This window comes from Ostrea edulis, chromosome 1, assembly GCF_947568905.1.
Source record: "Ostrea edulis chromosome 1, xbOstEdul1.1, whole genome shotgun sequence".
Classification (NCBI taxonomy): domain Eukaryota; kingdom Metazoa; phylum Mollusca; class Bivalvia; order Ostreida; family Ostreidae; genus Ostrea; species Ostrea edulis.
In genome coordinates, this window is record NC_079164.1 from 91,397,926 (window position 1) to 91,413,645 (window position 15,720).

Below are 15,720 nucleotides of genomic sequence, written 5' to 3' on the forward strand. Positions count from 1 at the left end.
ATATATCAAAGTTTCATTTGATTCGGATTTAAACTTTCTGAGTTTTCATCCGGAAACCAAATATTTCTGAAATTTTCATTCTATATTCGGTCACTGTGACCTTGGCCTTTGACCTATTTTCTCCAAAATCAATAGGGGTCTTCCTTACCTGGTACCCAACAATATATCAAAGTTTCATTTGATTCGGATTAAACTTTCTGAGTTATCATCCGGAAACCAAATTTTTCTGAAATTTTCATTCCATTTTCGGTCACTGTGACCTTGACCTTTGACCATTTTTCTCCTAAATCAATAAGGGTCTTCTTTACCTGGTACCCAACAATATATCAAAGTTTCATTTGATTATATTGTAAACTTTTTCGAGTTATCATCCGGAAACCAATTGTTGACGCCCAACCGCCACCCACCCGCATCATCAAACCAATAGCCGAGTTCAACTTCGTTGCAACTCGGCTAAACATATAGAATTACTATCTTAGGTGATTCGGAAATGGAGACGATTCTTTATAGGCAACCTCCCTGTATATTCGACAAAGCGAACCCGGTTAGTCTGTGGGGAGTCGAGGTATGGGAGTCGGCGTATACACAAACGTCGGGATGATCCAGACTAGAACCCGGTAAGCTTACTGATTGGGATCGGAATGCAAATTATTATTATAAGAATGTTGAAACAAGTTGAACTTCAAAGTTGACACTATTAGTAAAACCCTTACAAAGAAAATGGGAATGATAGATATGGTAGATGTTGGCATTGTTGTAGGAATTGGGGTTGATTTACTTTGTACATATGGGTTTTATCGTTTGTACAAACGAGTATTGCGTTCTGCCAAAAACATTGAGGTACGTATCCGAAAGTGGAAGTACAGCATTGCATTGCTATAAGTAGCATGTTTTGGGACAGACAGGTAGTATGAACGATTACACGAATGAATACTAAAACGAACAAGGTAAGACTACAACTAGCATTAAAGCTACTAAACAAATGGAATAACAAAGCAACACTGCATATTGTATAGTGTGTATACCAGGTCCAACACAATTCCTTTTGTAACAGGAAGCACGGGCACTGAAAGTTAATGTAAATATATAGCATGTACATGCACATGCTATATATTTACATTAACTTCCAGTGCCCGTGACAGGAAGGGAGAAAATGCAAAGGAGCAGACCAGGATTTGAACCCGGGACCCCTGAATTCTCTTGTCAGGTGCTCTAACAACCGAGCTATCTGGCCACCGGCAATCGAACCCGGCTGACCGCTACACTTTATTAAGCTATATACATGTAGCTTTATAAAGCTATTTGAAATAGCTTGATTAAGCTAGTTTAGATTGAATATTTTGATTTAGTGCAGTAGTATAGCCAAAAAGTCACATAATAATTTTTGAATGTGTTTATACTTGGAGCTTACCACAACACTATTCTAATTTAGAGTTCACAACAATACTAGGTCATTTTAAGAGTTCTCATGAAAAGAGAATTTCTTTTGTGTTGTTAACTATCCACTACCCTGTTTGCGTTGAAGCATAGAAAAGTATGATGTCAGACTTTACAATGTGTAACTGGATTGCCAATCCGTTATTCTGTTGATCCTCATTGACTTTTAAGAAATATTTTTTGTTTGCGATGTGTTGTACAGACTGCAAGGATGAAACATATATGTTCACTCAATGATATTTGTTATATGCTATGCTTATAGAAATTAATTCTATAAAAGATTTGAAATAGCTGAATCAAGCTATTTCCAATAGCTTGCTAAAGCTAAATAACAAAATCAAGAGATTGTGCTTGACCTGTATACATTCATACCTTGCCATTACATGCACTGTGGGCTGTCCATTAATTGGCTCTAAAATTCTTTTAAAAGTGGGACACTTTTCCTGTCAATTCCTACATATCAACAAATTTTACAGGATTTATGAGACTTTGTTGAATTTGCACATGCTACAATAGTAACACATTGTGCACATAAATACTCGGACACCACTATACAGATTTTGTTCAAATTTTGCAGGATTGTTAGTCACAATATGTTGTTGATTATATTTTACTATGATTTGGATTCTAAAAAATTTACAGGAGTTATGGGACTATTGCGGTTCAATTTTGTTGCAGCGGCGGCAGGGGACATATGGCTACACAGCGGGGTTAAGGTGTCCCGAGTAAAATAACAAGTAATGATAGCATATTCATATAAAAGTAAAAAATTTTCAAGCATCACATATTTTTAGTAAAAATCGTTTGTCAGTACATTAACAAACATCGTATCACATGGGGAAATCCTCTGCTTACCTATTACGTCGTCATACAAGTGACGTAGAGCTATTTTTATCCGCTAGACTTTTAGTTGTTTATCACCTCGTTACAGGTGAAAGATGCACTCAAATCATTTGCAGCTTGGGCTTGATATGTCAACATTAATATGGTAAATTTAAAGAGTGATACGGATCGGTACAATATCCTCTCAAATATAGCAATTTCCATAATCTCAACTCAAATGTTGGGCATTTTCCACATTCACATCCAAATCGTATCTAAACGAGGCAAAATATTGTACCTTCCGTATCAAAATCCTAAATCTGCAACTAGTTACCTTTCTGAATATGCCTAGGTCGAAATAAAATATCGTCATCTTTCACCTGTAATGAGTCGATATGTACATGCGTTGGTTTTCTTTATTCCAAATGACTACACACATCGGGGGCGATATCAAGGTCACAAAGTGATGTAAAGATTACTTTACAGTGTTTCGTGCACATATTATATATGAGACTTATATATTATCGAAGAAATTGGGGGGGGGGGGGGGTCATCTGACAAACAGATTAAAACACATACAGCTTGAACACTAGATAACGGCAATAAATAGCGAGAAAATATTATGACATTTTCCCTGCGATACAAATATAGACCTGTACGTCGTGACGAACTTTTATATTGTGACGTCATATAGTATGAAGTGCACCGAGGTACATTTTATGATGTTTGTTTTAACTTTACTCGGGACACCTTAACCCTGCTGCGTACACAATCTTGTTTAGTTATAAAATTCCCAATTTTAGACCTAAAATCTATTAATTTTAGACCTGAAATTTATTAATTTTGGACCTAAAATTTATAAATTGGCCTGCAGGTTGCACAATGTGCATCCGGCTCTGCCGCTCATAGAATGGTGAATGGTTGGAGGGTATGTCGGCATCCCTGTAATAACGTACCTAATTGTGTAATCAACTCCTTTCACACCTCTAACTTGACATTCCTCAAACTTCGAACAGTTGTTATGTGTGTCTTTTTGAAAATGATCAGACATTTTTCAAAAAATTTACACGTACTTGAACTTTGTCATTTTTAAGCATGTCTTGATTAGATGGTACCTATTTTGTGTAATCAACTCCTCTCACACCTCTAATTTGACATTCCTCATACTTTGTACAATTGAAAACATTGTCAACCAAGATGTAAATTCTCATTATTACCCTCAACAATGGGCACCATTTCAGTTTGTTTTATTATACCGAATGCCATACATTTATTCGATAACATGAATTCAATGGGATTTCTTTTTAGCTAAATTTTGTTGCAAACAGTTAACAAGAAAATTCCAACATGGTGATATTGATTCAAAATTACCCAGTTCAAAACGGTAACTTTTCTGCAATAGTTATATGTAGGTACCAATATACCTGCCAAACTGTCGATTATCATTTGTTTCGTTTTATCGTTTGATTTCATTCAAAATGTCACTGTAACACACTGCAGACTTCAAACACTTAAAATAACATTTTTCTAAAATTGACAGCAAATCGCAGGGACATTAGTTTAATGCATGAGGTAATTTTTATGTAATATCAATGGTTTTCAAGGAATGCTTCCTGCTGCTAAGACACTATCACCCTGGAGGGTGTGGCTTTAACTCTCACAAGAAAACATGTTTTTTCAACCATTTCTCAGCCGATCTCAGATTCGAGTATTTTAATACATCAAAGTATGATAAAGAAAATTGTTATGGATGAAAAGTATGCTATGTTTGTTAACATTGTGTAAACGTATGCTATGTTTTTTAACATTTTAAAAGAAATTGGGAATTTAGATTAATTTTCTGAATTGCAATGTTAGTGAAAATTATGTAGAAAATACTAGAACAAAGCCTCACAGGAGTTAAATTTCTGTTATACTGATTCATCTAATCAGATATGTAGTGAAATTAAAAGAATCTGTTAAGGAGGTATGCTAAACCAGTGAAATTTGATATGGATGAAAAGTGGAGGATGCGTACAACAATATTTTGAACATGAAAACTTTCAAATTTACTTCATTTAGTCAAAAAATGCAGTTTTAGTTGAAAGCAATCTGAGAAAAATTTAAAACCCCTGCTAGACTCGAACATGCAATCTACAGTTCAGCAGACGACGTGCTAACCTACTAAGCTACTCGGCTAGGTGAGAATTTTTTAAACGAATAGACAAATATTGCTGATATTTATATTTTCATCCATCTTTTAAAAGGAAGTCAGCCATTATGACGATGTAGAGTACCTCCTTAAGAAGCGGGAATACTATTATACAAATGTGTAGCTAATACATTGTTTGTATTTATGTATTCGTGTTTCAATAGGAAGTTAGCCATTTTTATACTAGCTTTAGCACCATTGGATATATAGAATGTAAAACACATATGAATATATTATCATTAATTTCATTTGCAGAATGTTCAGCAATATATAATCGATCAGGAATTGCACAAAAAGCTGGAAGATTCCCCCTACTATTGCATTCCTTATGGATGTGTTGAGGGAGAGGTCAAGTCAATGGGCACACCTCTGAGGAGCCATTTCAAAGTCGGAGTGGAAGGAGTCATACAACACAGCTCTATGGTTGAACACAAATCAAGGAGAGTCCAAGGCTTTTGGTATTCAAAGTTTACTATGTTTTAATGTATTACTACAAAAGCCCATTGAGCTCATTTTTGTTGCTGTAAACAGGGGTCGAAATTAACTTTTTCTACCACAGGCTAATTTTAGCCTGTGGGTAAAAAATCCACAGGGTAAAATATAAACCTACAAGCTAAAATAAAAATGATGAAGCAGTGCTCTTTTTTCATATGTTTTTTTTTAAATCAACAATTTTCCCCATCATTACTGAGCCTGGTGGGTCAACAGGAATCATTTGGACAGGACACTAAGTTACGTAGTCATATGGTGCAATGTTTAGGTCTTTTGATTATCGCACCTCTAATCCATAACCTGTTTACCGCAGGTCTAGATCCAGTCTTTTAATTTCATGCCACATCAGGGTTGTCACTAATGATTTTTTAAAGCGAATTCCGGACTCGTGGTTTTATAAGCAGCCCGATCACGAGCCCATGATCTTTTTTGATAATCGTCTACGTGGTGAGCAGTGCACTCGTGTCATCACTACAACCCGACCTCAATATGACAATAAATTAATTTAGATAGGACATTCTCATGATTCTGATAAAAATGACTACCGGAAGACTTGGTAAAACATAGACTCCGATTTTTTTTTTGATTTTTTTTAGATAAATGAATAACAAAAACTTCATACTTGGAATTCAATTTAATCACCCCTATAGGTGAACAGAACTCGTGGCACATGTCTATATTTTTCATCATATTAATGCAATGTCCGATTTCTAAAGCATTTGTTTGACTCCGAGTTTCTTAAAAAAATCATAAAAGAAAAATCTGGATAGAAACGGTTGTTGAAATCGGTCATTCATGTAAGCATTTGTATGATTCAGAGTGCAAGTTTAAGAAAAGCGAATAGCGCATCACTGTATAAAGCGGATACGATACGATCATAGTTTGTAAATCACCATTCGCTAAGATTTCAAGTGTCCACTATTTTTACTCGCTATTTTTCAAATGTACTCGCATTTTGCGAGTATTTTTCGCTAATTTTAAGCCCTGTGTAAAACAAAAGATATATGCGATATAATGCGAAACTTTTGCAAAAAAATGATTTGATTATATTGTACTTAAATTTTGGAACATTTTGTGTTAATAATCATTACATAGGAGAAGTCTTTCAATTCTAGACAAACCAAGCCAAAAGCTTATCAAATGACCAAGTTATAAAACAGAAAGTTACAAAGGTTGCTGTGAGAATTTTGCGGGATTTCGAAAAGATGACAGCGAAGAGATATAATACTTGAAAAATGTAGTTTCATCTGTTATCGAAAGTAAATGACCAAGGTCACCACGGGCTTTCTAGAGACATTCTGACAGTTTTCCCCCCCAATATATCTTTAAAATTCTGTGACATTGTAAGGCTTGATTTCAATAGACAAAATTTTATACCCCCGTATTAAAAGCTGTTGTTAACTAAGCAACACTCAACAGTGGCGGATTTAGAGGGGGGCGCAGCCGGTGCGCGTCCCCCCCCCCCTAAAATTTTCAAATTTAAGGTAAATCGCGGTATCTTGTTTCAGAAAATGTACTAAACGATAAAAGAAGCAATAATTTCTTCCACTCCCTAAGAAATAAATGACAAAATTCTTTGATTTCTTGAATTACTTTATAGGGAGAACTTAATTTTTTCCATAAACCCCTTAAAATTTGGGTCATTTTATTAATTTCACCTTATTAAAATGATAGAAAATAGTACAAATGACTAAATAGGAGAAATATTTCAAGCCCCATAAAATCTGTAAAATCCAGGAGCTTCCGGGGGCTTCGCCCCCTGGACCCCTACCAGGGCTTCGCCCTGCACCCACTGCCTCATAAAGTGGCGCTCTTGTAACCACAATTCCTGGATAGTATAGTATAGGAGAGGAGAAAATCTGTGGTTGGACCGGGAATCGAACCCAGGACCCCTGCATTACTAGTCGGGTGCTCTAACCACTGAGCTATCCAGGCTAATATCTTCAGTCCGTCTAGCCCTAACTACTACATTCCTCCCTCCTTTAATTTGTCTTTGCCCTCAAAGACACAACCCAGATTCTTTTCACCCCTAACAAGACAACCTACAGTGCAGGGGTGGTCAACGGCACCAACTGTAGCGTAGCCCTAACAATAGCATATTTACCAAACATTCTGGTATAGGTGTGTAAAATGTGGGCATTTTTGTATAGTTCTTTACTGGTTATTTATAAATGTATAAACATTAGTTTTTGTTCTTTGTACTAATCACGGGTTCTTATTTTACAGAACTATGTTCATACAGAATGTTTATTATTTTGTGAAAATTTCGCATTTTAACGCTATTATAGTGACATGTTTATTTGTAAAAGTTTCATATTATAAAGCAGAAGTTTTGCGTTAATTTGCAAAAGTTTCATGTTTATTCACGAAACTTTCGTGTTACATGTATAACACAATTTTTTTAAAAAGAAAAATTTTCAGATACGAAAATTAGCTTATTGGGCTTTTGTTATTTACTGTCTGTGTGGACGTAGTCTTACTGTTCTTTCTCAGCATTTAACGATATAAATGCATGTAGTTCGCAGCGTGAAATGATTGAAGATTTATATCAGCTGTGACTGTCAGTAAGCATTATATCATAGTGAACATGTCAGATTTAAACGCACCACTGTTTAATTATGTAGAGATGAGTGATAAAAATGCAGTGCCTTGTCTGGGCATCAGTAAAGTTCAAACGAGAAGTAATATAGCTTTTAACACAAAGTAAGTTTGTATGAAATATTTATTCTATATCCATAAGTTTGAATTCAATCAAATAAAGAGACATATATTTGTTTTAACCAGACACTAATGTTTTGTGTACCAGGGAATATGTAACTTTCAAATTATGTATTTTAGACGAAATGAAATTAGAGAGAATTTTCTCTGTAACATAATAATAATAATAATGATAATAAATTCTTTATTTAGACAGACATAAAATATACACACGATATAGTTGGGGGGGGGGGGGAATAAACATATATATATAATATCTATATATCACTTATTTGAGTAATAATGCCGCAAATATGCTGATTTAAAAGATGTAATAGAACCACAGCTTCTGACAGACTCGGGCAACTGATTCCATAAAATTTTGGAGGATACCTTAAAAGACCGTTAATAATATTCAGCTTGAACTTTTGGTAAATATAAAATGCCACTATCGCTACTTCTTGTTGTTCTGGAACTAACTTGGCTGACAAGACTATAAACGTTCATATATTCTGGTGTCATGTTATTAAGAACCTTAAAAGCAAGCACTAGTTTTCTATATACAAAATAATCATGAACATAAAGGGATTTCAAGCTAATGTCAAATATTAATGCATTGAAAACTTGACATGTCATTGTTAAAATGTATTTTTATTAAATGTCAGTTTATAAAATACATGTATTTATTTACCAATACTTCTTGGCATAAAGTTTGTAAAATATAAATGCATTTGATATAGGACTCACGGTGGGTGTGACCGTTCAACAGGGGATGCTTACTCCTCCTAGGCACCTGATCCCACCTCTGGTGTGTCCAGGGGTCCGTGTTTGTCCAACTATCTATTTTGTATTGCTTGTAGGAGTTATGAGATTTTGATCACTGTTCGACATGTTCGTTATGTACATGTAGCATTCAAGTGAGCAGTCCTTCTGGAGCTTATTTCTTTCAGAAAACATGTTATGTAATATAAAATGTTTTGGATAATTTAATTGTGAATATTTTTCAGATCAGAATTTTGAAGTTTTATTACTGTGTGGTATTTTTTAAAGGTCTGATGTGAAAAATGTGGTGCGAGACACTCTAGAAGTGATTCCATTTTATCTTGTACCACATGGAGAATCCCAGTGCCTCACGAGAATTATGGTAACCGAGCCAAACTCTGCCTACCACGTAGATGAAGAATTGTCATTGACTTATGAAAACTTCATACAACCACAGACTGACTTATTCAAGAAAGGGATGGAGCTCATCAGTGGGGAGGTCAACAAGGGATATCAAGAAACGGAGAAAATGCTCCTAGTTGGATCACACCTTTTGGCCATTGGTAAACTTGTTAAAGAGGGGGATACTATCAAAATGAAGCCTCCCTCATCAGAATATAGATATATCATTTCCAGGAAAACTAAAGATGAGCTTGTCCGACTGCTCAGAAACAGGGGCACTTTGTTGAAAGTCTTTGTAGGACTTTTTGGAGTGACCGGAGTTGCGCTTATTATTTACCTGGTTTATAGGTTTTTCAGAAAGCGTAAAAATTATAATGAGGAGCAAAGACTGAGGAGAGATTTTCAGCATCTCCGGGAGGAGGAGGAACAGAGACGTGCCAGGGCAGCCCACCGAACAAATCCAGACAGTTTATCCTCGGGGGCTGGTTCCACAGACTCATCAGACTGGGAGAACAATAAATGTGTAGTGTGCTTAACAAATGAGAGAGAAGTTGTTTTGTTAGAGTGTGGACATGTCTGTTTGTGTGGGGACTGTGCATTTGCATTGCCTGATCCAAAAATGTGTCCTATATGTCGCGGAAAAGTAGTGAGATTTGTTACAACATACACACCTTGATTATATAGGTGTGGCTATAGAATCGCAAAAATGATGAATTATGTGAATTGTCAGGTGAAACTTGTATACCATTGAATGATGAAATAGTTAAGCTCTGATTCGTTGATATGAAGATGACCGCGTGTGAGATACTTACATATGTATACATGTACATATTAAAAGAAATAAAATAAACAGTACACAAAGTTAAAATTTTTAACGCAAGCGCTTTCATTTCATAATATTCAGGCGTTACATTTTAAAATAGTTTTTTATATTATGTATACATGTATTAGTATCTCACATGTGGTCATCTCAAAAGCTTACAGAATGTAGAAACTGACTATTCCGAACGACTTATAAAGGTGATCGGTGGGGAATAATTGGTTCTGTATAAAAATAATTTCATTCTAGAAGGGGGGGGGGGGGTATATACACAAGATCTATACAGGCTATCCACACTTCTGGTGCCTGTGCTTTTTTGTTGATGGATGCAACAGTGAATTTACTTGCACCTTCATTTGGTTTGCAAGAAGGAAAATTGAACATTAAAGCTTTCCTGCACTTTATAGAATATCAAAGGGGACATATATGGCAAATATAAAGGTGTCAACATTCATTTATCATCTATAGAAATAAATATTCTCATGAAAATCAGGAGAGGGTCATGTTTGCTTAGGAAGAGAGGAAGGGGGGTGGGTCAAATTCACAAGGCCCAACAAGCAAAGAAACTGAAACAAAGCAAGATATATCTTGAATAATGATTTTAAAGAAAATGGTGGAACAACAAATATAGGCTAACAGTTTTGTGATTTATATAGTTTAAAATCAAAACTATGGCTTATAGTTGTGTGGGGAGTGGGTGGGTACTAAAGTTAACTATCTTTTTAATTAGCTCTATGATACAAGACATGCAACTTGTTTTCAGTCAGATCATAGTAAGAAACATTTGTATTAACCTGACCAGCATCATTTATCCACCAAACTAACTTGTCTTTGGTATTAGCACGCTGCAATTCAAACCCATTCTGAAAACGTTTATACAAATACAAATATTTATTGGCACAAACACAATTACATTATCATTTCCATTAGTGGAACTCTCCAAATTAAAGGCGCGTAAAGTCGTGCTACCGGGACAACATAATGTAAACACATTACTTAGGCATAGGTAATATAAATTATGGTATCGAATACATATTATAACCGACTGCAAACCACAACACTGATTAAAATTCTAAAGTCAAATTTAGGATTTGATTATTCTTTCAAGAACACAGACGAACTTATTTATCTATGTGAGGGAGAGAAGGTACTAAATTGGCCAAATCTGACCGATATAAAGCATCAATCGCAAGAACTGTGAAAGGAAAAACCTATATGCACATCCAACACAAGAACTTTTCTTGTAATTAATGGGATTAATATGTTTTTAAAGTTATTCTATCAGACTATGAAGACATTCTATTTTATCATACAATTAGGACATCTTCATATGGCATGGACTTTGTAATCGTACACGTACACACACACCCCCCCCCCCCCCCACCCCACTTTAGAACAAGTTATATATATACCAAACTGCATTTCTTTTAGACGTTTATAACACTAATTAACACAACTAATGGGTTTCCAAACTGCATCGAAGCTATTTTGAAAATTACAAAATATTGATGGACTTAGGACAGAGAGCATCGTTGTTTGGAATTTTTGAAAATAGGTGTGGTGAAAATAGGTGTGGTGGAGTTTAAAAAAACATCTTTAATAAAATAGTGTTAGAATATTTCAAAAATGCAGTTTGATCAATGGTTATTTTATTTAAAAATACAACATGTATTTTAACTCTTAAAAGGGGGAGGGGTGCTATGAACGTTTCGTTTATGTCCCAGTAATCTCGCACTTGCTCGCGAGACTTGTGCATTTTCTTACCAATGACGCACCAATCGGAACTCCTCGAATGTCTCGCGCACTCGACATAGATTTGATGCATTGCCAATACGCCAGTTTCGAGATACGAACTCTTCTGTATAGGAGATGCATTTAGTGGAACTTTGAATGCCTAAGTGGGACAGAGTGGATATGCAGCCAACGAGGAAGACGATGAAATGTATTAAAAGCGGCTTCTCTTTAAATATGTAAATGTGGGAAATACTAAATACTATCGAAAGAAATGTTTTACCGAAGAGGAAACATACAAACAATGTCATATTTGCAAGAAATATCTTGGATATGGTACTTATGACCAGCGAAATAACGTGATAGGATAAGAATTCTATGTATTTAATTACTCCCTAAATACTTATCACTTACTTAGTTTGTATATCAGTCGAATTCGGGTTATCAAACAGCGTATGAGAAATTTACTGAGTACATTCACTTACACTGTGATGAATATCTGTCCCACTCCCGCGAGTAAACAAATTCTTTCGCGCCTTACTATGTACGAGAGTTCTCCAAAGGGAAATAACTCGGACGTATCTCGAAACCGGCGTATTATGTCGAGTGCGCGAGACATTCGAGGAGTTCCGATTGATGACGCACAAGTCATCAAAGCGCGATAACTCTAACGAGCTGGTAATGAAAAGTAATGCGAAGGCCCATTGAACATCAATACATAATTTTTATGTAGTCTTAAGTAATTGACTTCTATATTCAAAACATTCTCTAATAAATTTCACAGTAATTTTTAAGATTTTATGTATATATATTTGTAACATGTATCTTTCATTGTCCAGAGTTATATCAAAATCTATTCTCGTCAGTGCCATCATAATATGCCGAGACATGCAACCAAGTGAATTGATGCGCGCTATAATTCAATTGAAGACAGCAATGATTCAGTTAATGTGCAATATTTAATAAGAGTACAGTGTTTTTGCACTCTGCTGATAGCTGGGATTCATATCGTACGATTACGTCGGGGCCACTCGCAAGTATTGTTATCAGAATATGTACAGATGTAGTCTTCAGCAACGTAGATCTTCATGGAGCTCCAAGCTAACATGAACGCACATATATACCCCCCCCCCCTTTCTAGAATGAAAATATTTTTATACAGAATCAATAATTTATTGTATATACATGTATATTATACTACTCCGAACGCATATTAGTATCTCACATGTGGTCATCTCAAAAGCCTGGAGAAGGTAGAAACTGACTATTCCGAACGACTTATGAGGGTGATCGGTGGGGAAATAACATATTCTGGATAAATTATTGATTCTGTATAAAAATAATTTCATTTTAGAAGGGGGGGGGGGTTTACATAAGATCTACACAAGCTCTCCACACTTCTGCAGGTGCCTGTGTGAACTACCACTTCGGAACTATGCTTGGCGCTCATGACCGTAGCAGGGAGGGTTCTTTATCGTCTTGGGTTAAATTTAAAAGGGGACGTGTGTGGCAAATATAAGGGTGTCAACATCCATTTATCATTTCTAGAAATTGGCACAATCGGGGCTCGAACTCGCGACTTCCAGTTACAAAGCGAGCGCTCTGATAGAAGATTTCGCACAATAATTCCATGGATGCGCTTAATCAAATCAATAATTGCTCTCATCAACTGAATTATAACGCACAATAATTGATTTTCTGCGCTCATCAAATTGAATTATTGCGGGCAATAATATTGATGAATTGCGGAATTATTGCTCGCAAAATTATTATAAATCTTTTGTTCAACTGAAGATATCTTTAATTATTTACAACGATTTTGTATAAGAAATTAACGCACGTCTCAATTCTTATACAGAATTAAAGCAACAATTCGATTAAAAAAGTCATTAATTTAGTTCTGAATATGATGAATAAGATGACTTATTAGATAATTGCGCTCTCTCTCTCTCTCTCTCTCTCTCTCTCTCTCTCTCTCTCTCTCTCTCTCTCCAAAGTATTTCTCTCTTCAATTGAATTGATATTAAATCAATTGAAGAGGGCTATCATTTTTTTTTTTAGACATCCAGCGCCCCCCCCTCCTCCATTCTTATAGAAATCATGTCCTAAAATATACAGGTCTCATTTTGTCAGGACTCAGTATCTTCGTGGGGCTTCACCACCCGGGTCCCTTGTGGTGGATGCTAGCTATGTCTGTCCACTTTCGATCGTAAGCTCATGCATACGAAAATTTTGTCATTTAAACTAAAGCTGGTGACGTCTCTGGGGAAGTAAAACATCAGAGATTTAGGCCCTATATCCACATTATCAGAGATTTAGGTCCTATATCCACATTATCAGAGATTTAGGCCCTATATCCACATTATCAGAGATTTAGGTCCTATATCCACATTATCAGAGATTTAGGTCCTATATCCACATTATCAGAGATTTAGGCCCTATATCCACATTATCAGAGATTTAGGTCCTATATCCACATTATCAGAGATTTAGGTCCTATATCCACATTATCAGAGATTTAGGCCCTATATCCACATTATCAGAGATTTAGGCCCTATATCCACATTATCAGAGATTTAGGTCCTATATCCACATTATCAGAGATTTAGGTCCTATATCCACATTATCGTTTGATAAACTGTTTGATAATTAACATGTTCTAAAATTTACACTGCACTGATCCGAGTACGCATGGCGTGATGTAACAGAAGAAAACGAATCGCACTGCGGGGTGATTTGGATTTCGGTTTCGTCTGACTCCATAACTCTTTAGGCATGGGTTATAATAGTGGGTAAGGGTTGGTGTAATCAGTACTGGAACGGGGATACATTCCTCTGCACTCGCGATAATTCCTCGCTAAATAATCGGGGTCACGATCAATAATTACATTCACATAATAGTCCTCTGTTTGAATCAAATGTAAAATATATTTTTCGACTAAAGCAATAACGTTTCATTTTGACACAGACGGGTTAGACCAAAAGTTCATGTATTTACTCCGGATGACAAATGTGATAACATGAAGTGCTGTTATCCATATTTATATACAACAAGTGTCCACTTGTATTATTATATAATGGAGCATTCTAGATAGATAGTTCTGACATTCGAAAAGGACGAAAAGATGGCCTGATTTGGCCCTATTTTTGACAAAAAAATTAAAGCTCACGATTACCAGAAGCGTTTGTTAAGAAATAGGCGAGACATACAAAGGGGGATGATTTAATCAATAATACTTTATACGACATTTCAAACACATGCTTTGTCCTCCATTCTTTTTCATAATATTACAAATACGAGAAAGTGTGTGCAATGTATGACGCCTGATAAACTGCCTGAAATTTGTACATATTTAAAATTTTAAAATGTAAGAAATCTCCAACTTTGTGACTCATATTCCAACCTAGAAATCAATAAAAATATATTCACTTTTGACTGTTTAAACAGTGAAATGACCCAGTTTCTGAAAGCTCTAGACTGCCTTCTTTCCCCCCCAAAATCAAATCACGATTTTTCTGTAAATTTTGATTCGTCTACTTTTTTTTTAAACTTTTTTTTTTTATCTTTTCACACCTCTATGAAATATGAACCTTGCATTATTCTATTTTGTCTATTTTTAAAAATAGCTTATTTAATTCTATCCGCTTCACGGTAATAGTACATTGCACAATGAAATTCATTTTTACCAGATTGGTTCGGAGTAACCTTTGATGTATGGATTTGAAACCCTCGTTTAATATAGCACTGCATAGCTGAATGACTGCGCTTATATTGCGACCCTGGTTAGTCACGAGTGATTTTGAAAATATTAAAGAATCTTTAGGTGACCAACTTTCTTTATGTACAGTAATGTATAGATGTAAGGAATGCTCTGTAGAGTCTCGAGTGCGTTCGGAACCAGCAGGAGTATGCATTCTAATGATTGGTGGACTCCAAATTTGCTGATGGCCCGTTAATCATTTATAAACTGCCTGAAGGTTATAAGTTCAAGGTTTCGTAACTCATGACCCGGAATTCGGATTCTTTCAAAATTAATTCGAAGAGTCGGTGGAAATATCTTCATACCTTTTTTCAATTGTAAGCTTGTCCCCACTTTCACATTGCTTCACACGAGCCAGTTCAGCTGACAGGGTTACGAGAGGACCCCCCCCCCCCCCCCCCCCCGAGTTCGATACAGTTTAAAACTCTCTTAAAAGTTTTAAAAACTCTTGTTTGTCTAATTCCTTATCTCAATCTTCAAGAAAGTGTTTTTTCATAACTTTGAACATGGAAATAACGTTTACGTAAGCTTTTTAGACATCAGCAATGCATTTGTGCAAGAGCCATAAAAACACTAGGTGTATAATTGTGAAATAAACTGCCACT

At 35.6% G+C, this 15,720-nt stretch overlaps 1 protein-coding gene across 4 annotated transcripts; it reads left to right on the forward strand.

Annotated features, from left to right (window-relative positions):
* The first annotated feature begins 596 nt into the window (after positions 1-596).
* Positions 597-9,570, forward strand: LOC125674741 (mitochondrial ubiquitin ligase activator of NFKB 1-like). Of its 4 annotated transcripts, none has more exons than XM_056165757.1 (3): positions 597-617; positions 4,706-4,908; positions 8,690-9,570. In XM_056165757.1, the coding sequence occupies exons 2-3, from the start codon at positions 4,808-4,810 to the stop codon at positions 9,477-9,479; spliced, it is 891 nt and encodes a 296-aa protein (XP_056021732.1). In that variant the 5' UTR covers positions 597-617; positions 4,706-4,807; the 3' UTR covers positions 9,480-9,570. The 4 variants fall into 4 exon arrangements, with proteins under 4 accessions (XP_056021732.1, XP_048767966.2, XP_056021725.1 ...); XM_048912009.2 differs by having other exon boundaries at positions 605-840; XM_056165750.1 differs by lacking the exon at positions 597-617 and adding an exon at positions 640-947.
* The last annotated feature ends 6,150 nt before the right edge of the window (positions 9,571-15,720 follow it).

Coding starts and splice junctions, on each gene's coding strand:
- LOC125674741 (XM_048912009.2), top strand. CDS start 721: ATGGGAATGATAGATATGGTAGATGTTGGCATTGTTGTAGGAATTGGG. Junction 841..4,705: donor GTTCTGCCAAAAACATTGAG/GTACGTATCCGA, acceptor TTTCATTTGCAG/AATGTTCAGCAATATATAAT. Junction 4,909..8,689: donor AGGAGAGTCCAAGGCTTTTG/GTATTCAAAGTT, acceptor TATTTTTTAAAG/GTCTGATGTGAAAAATGTGG.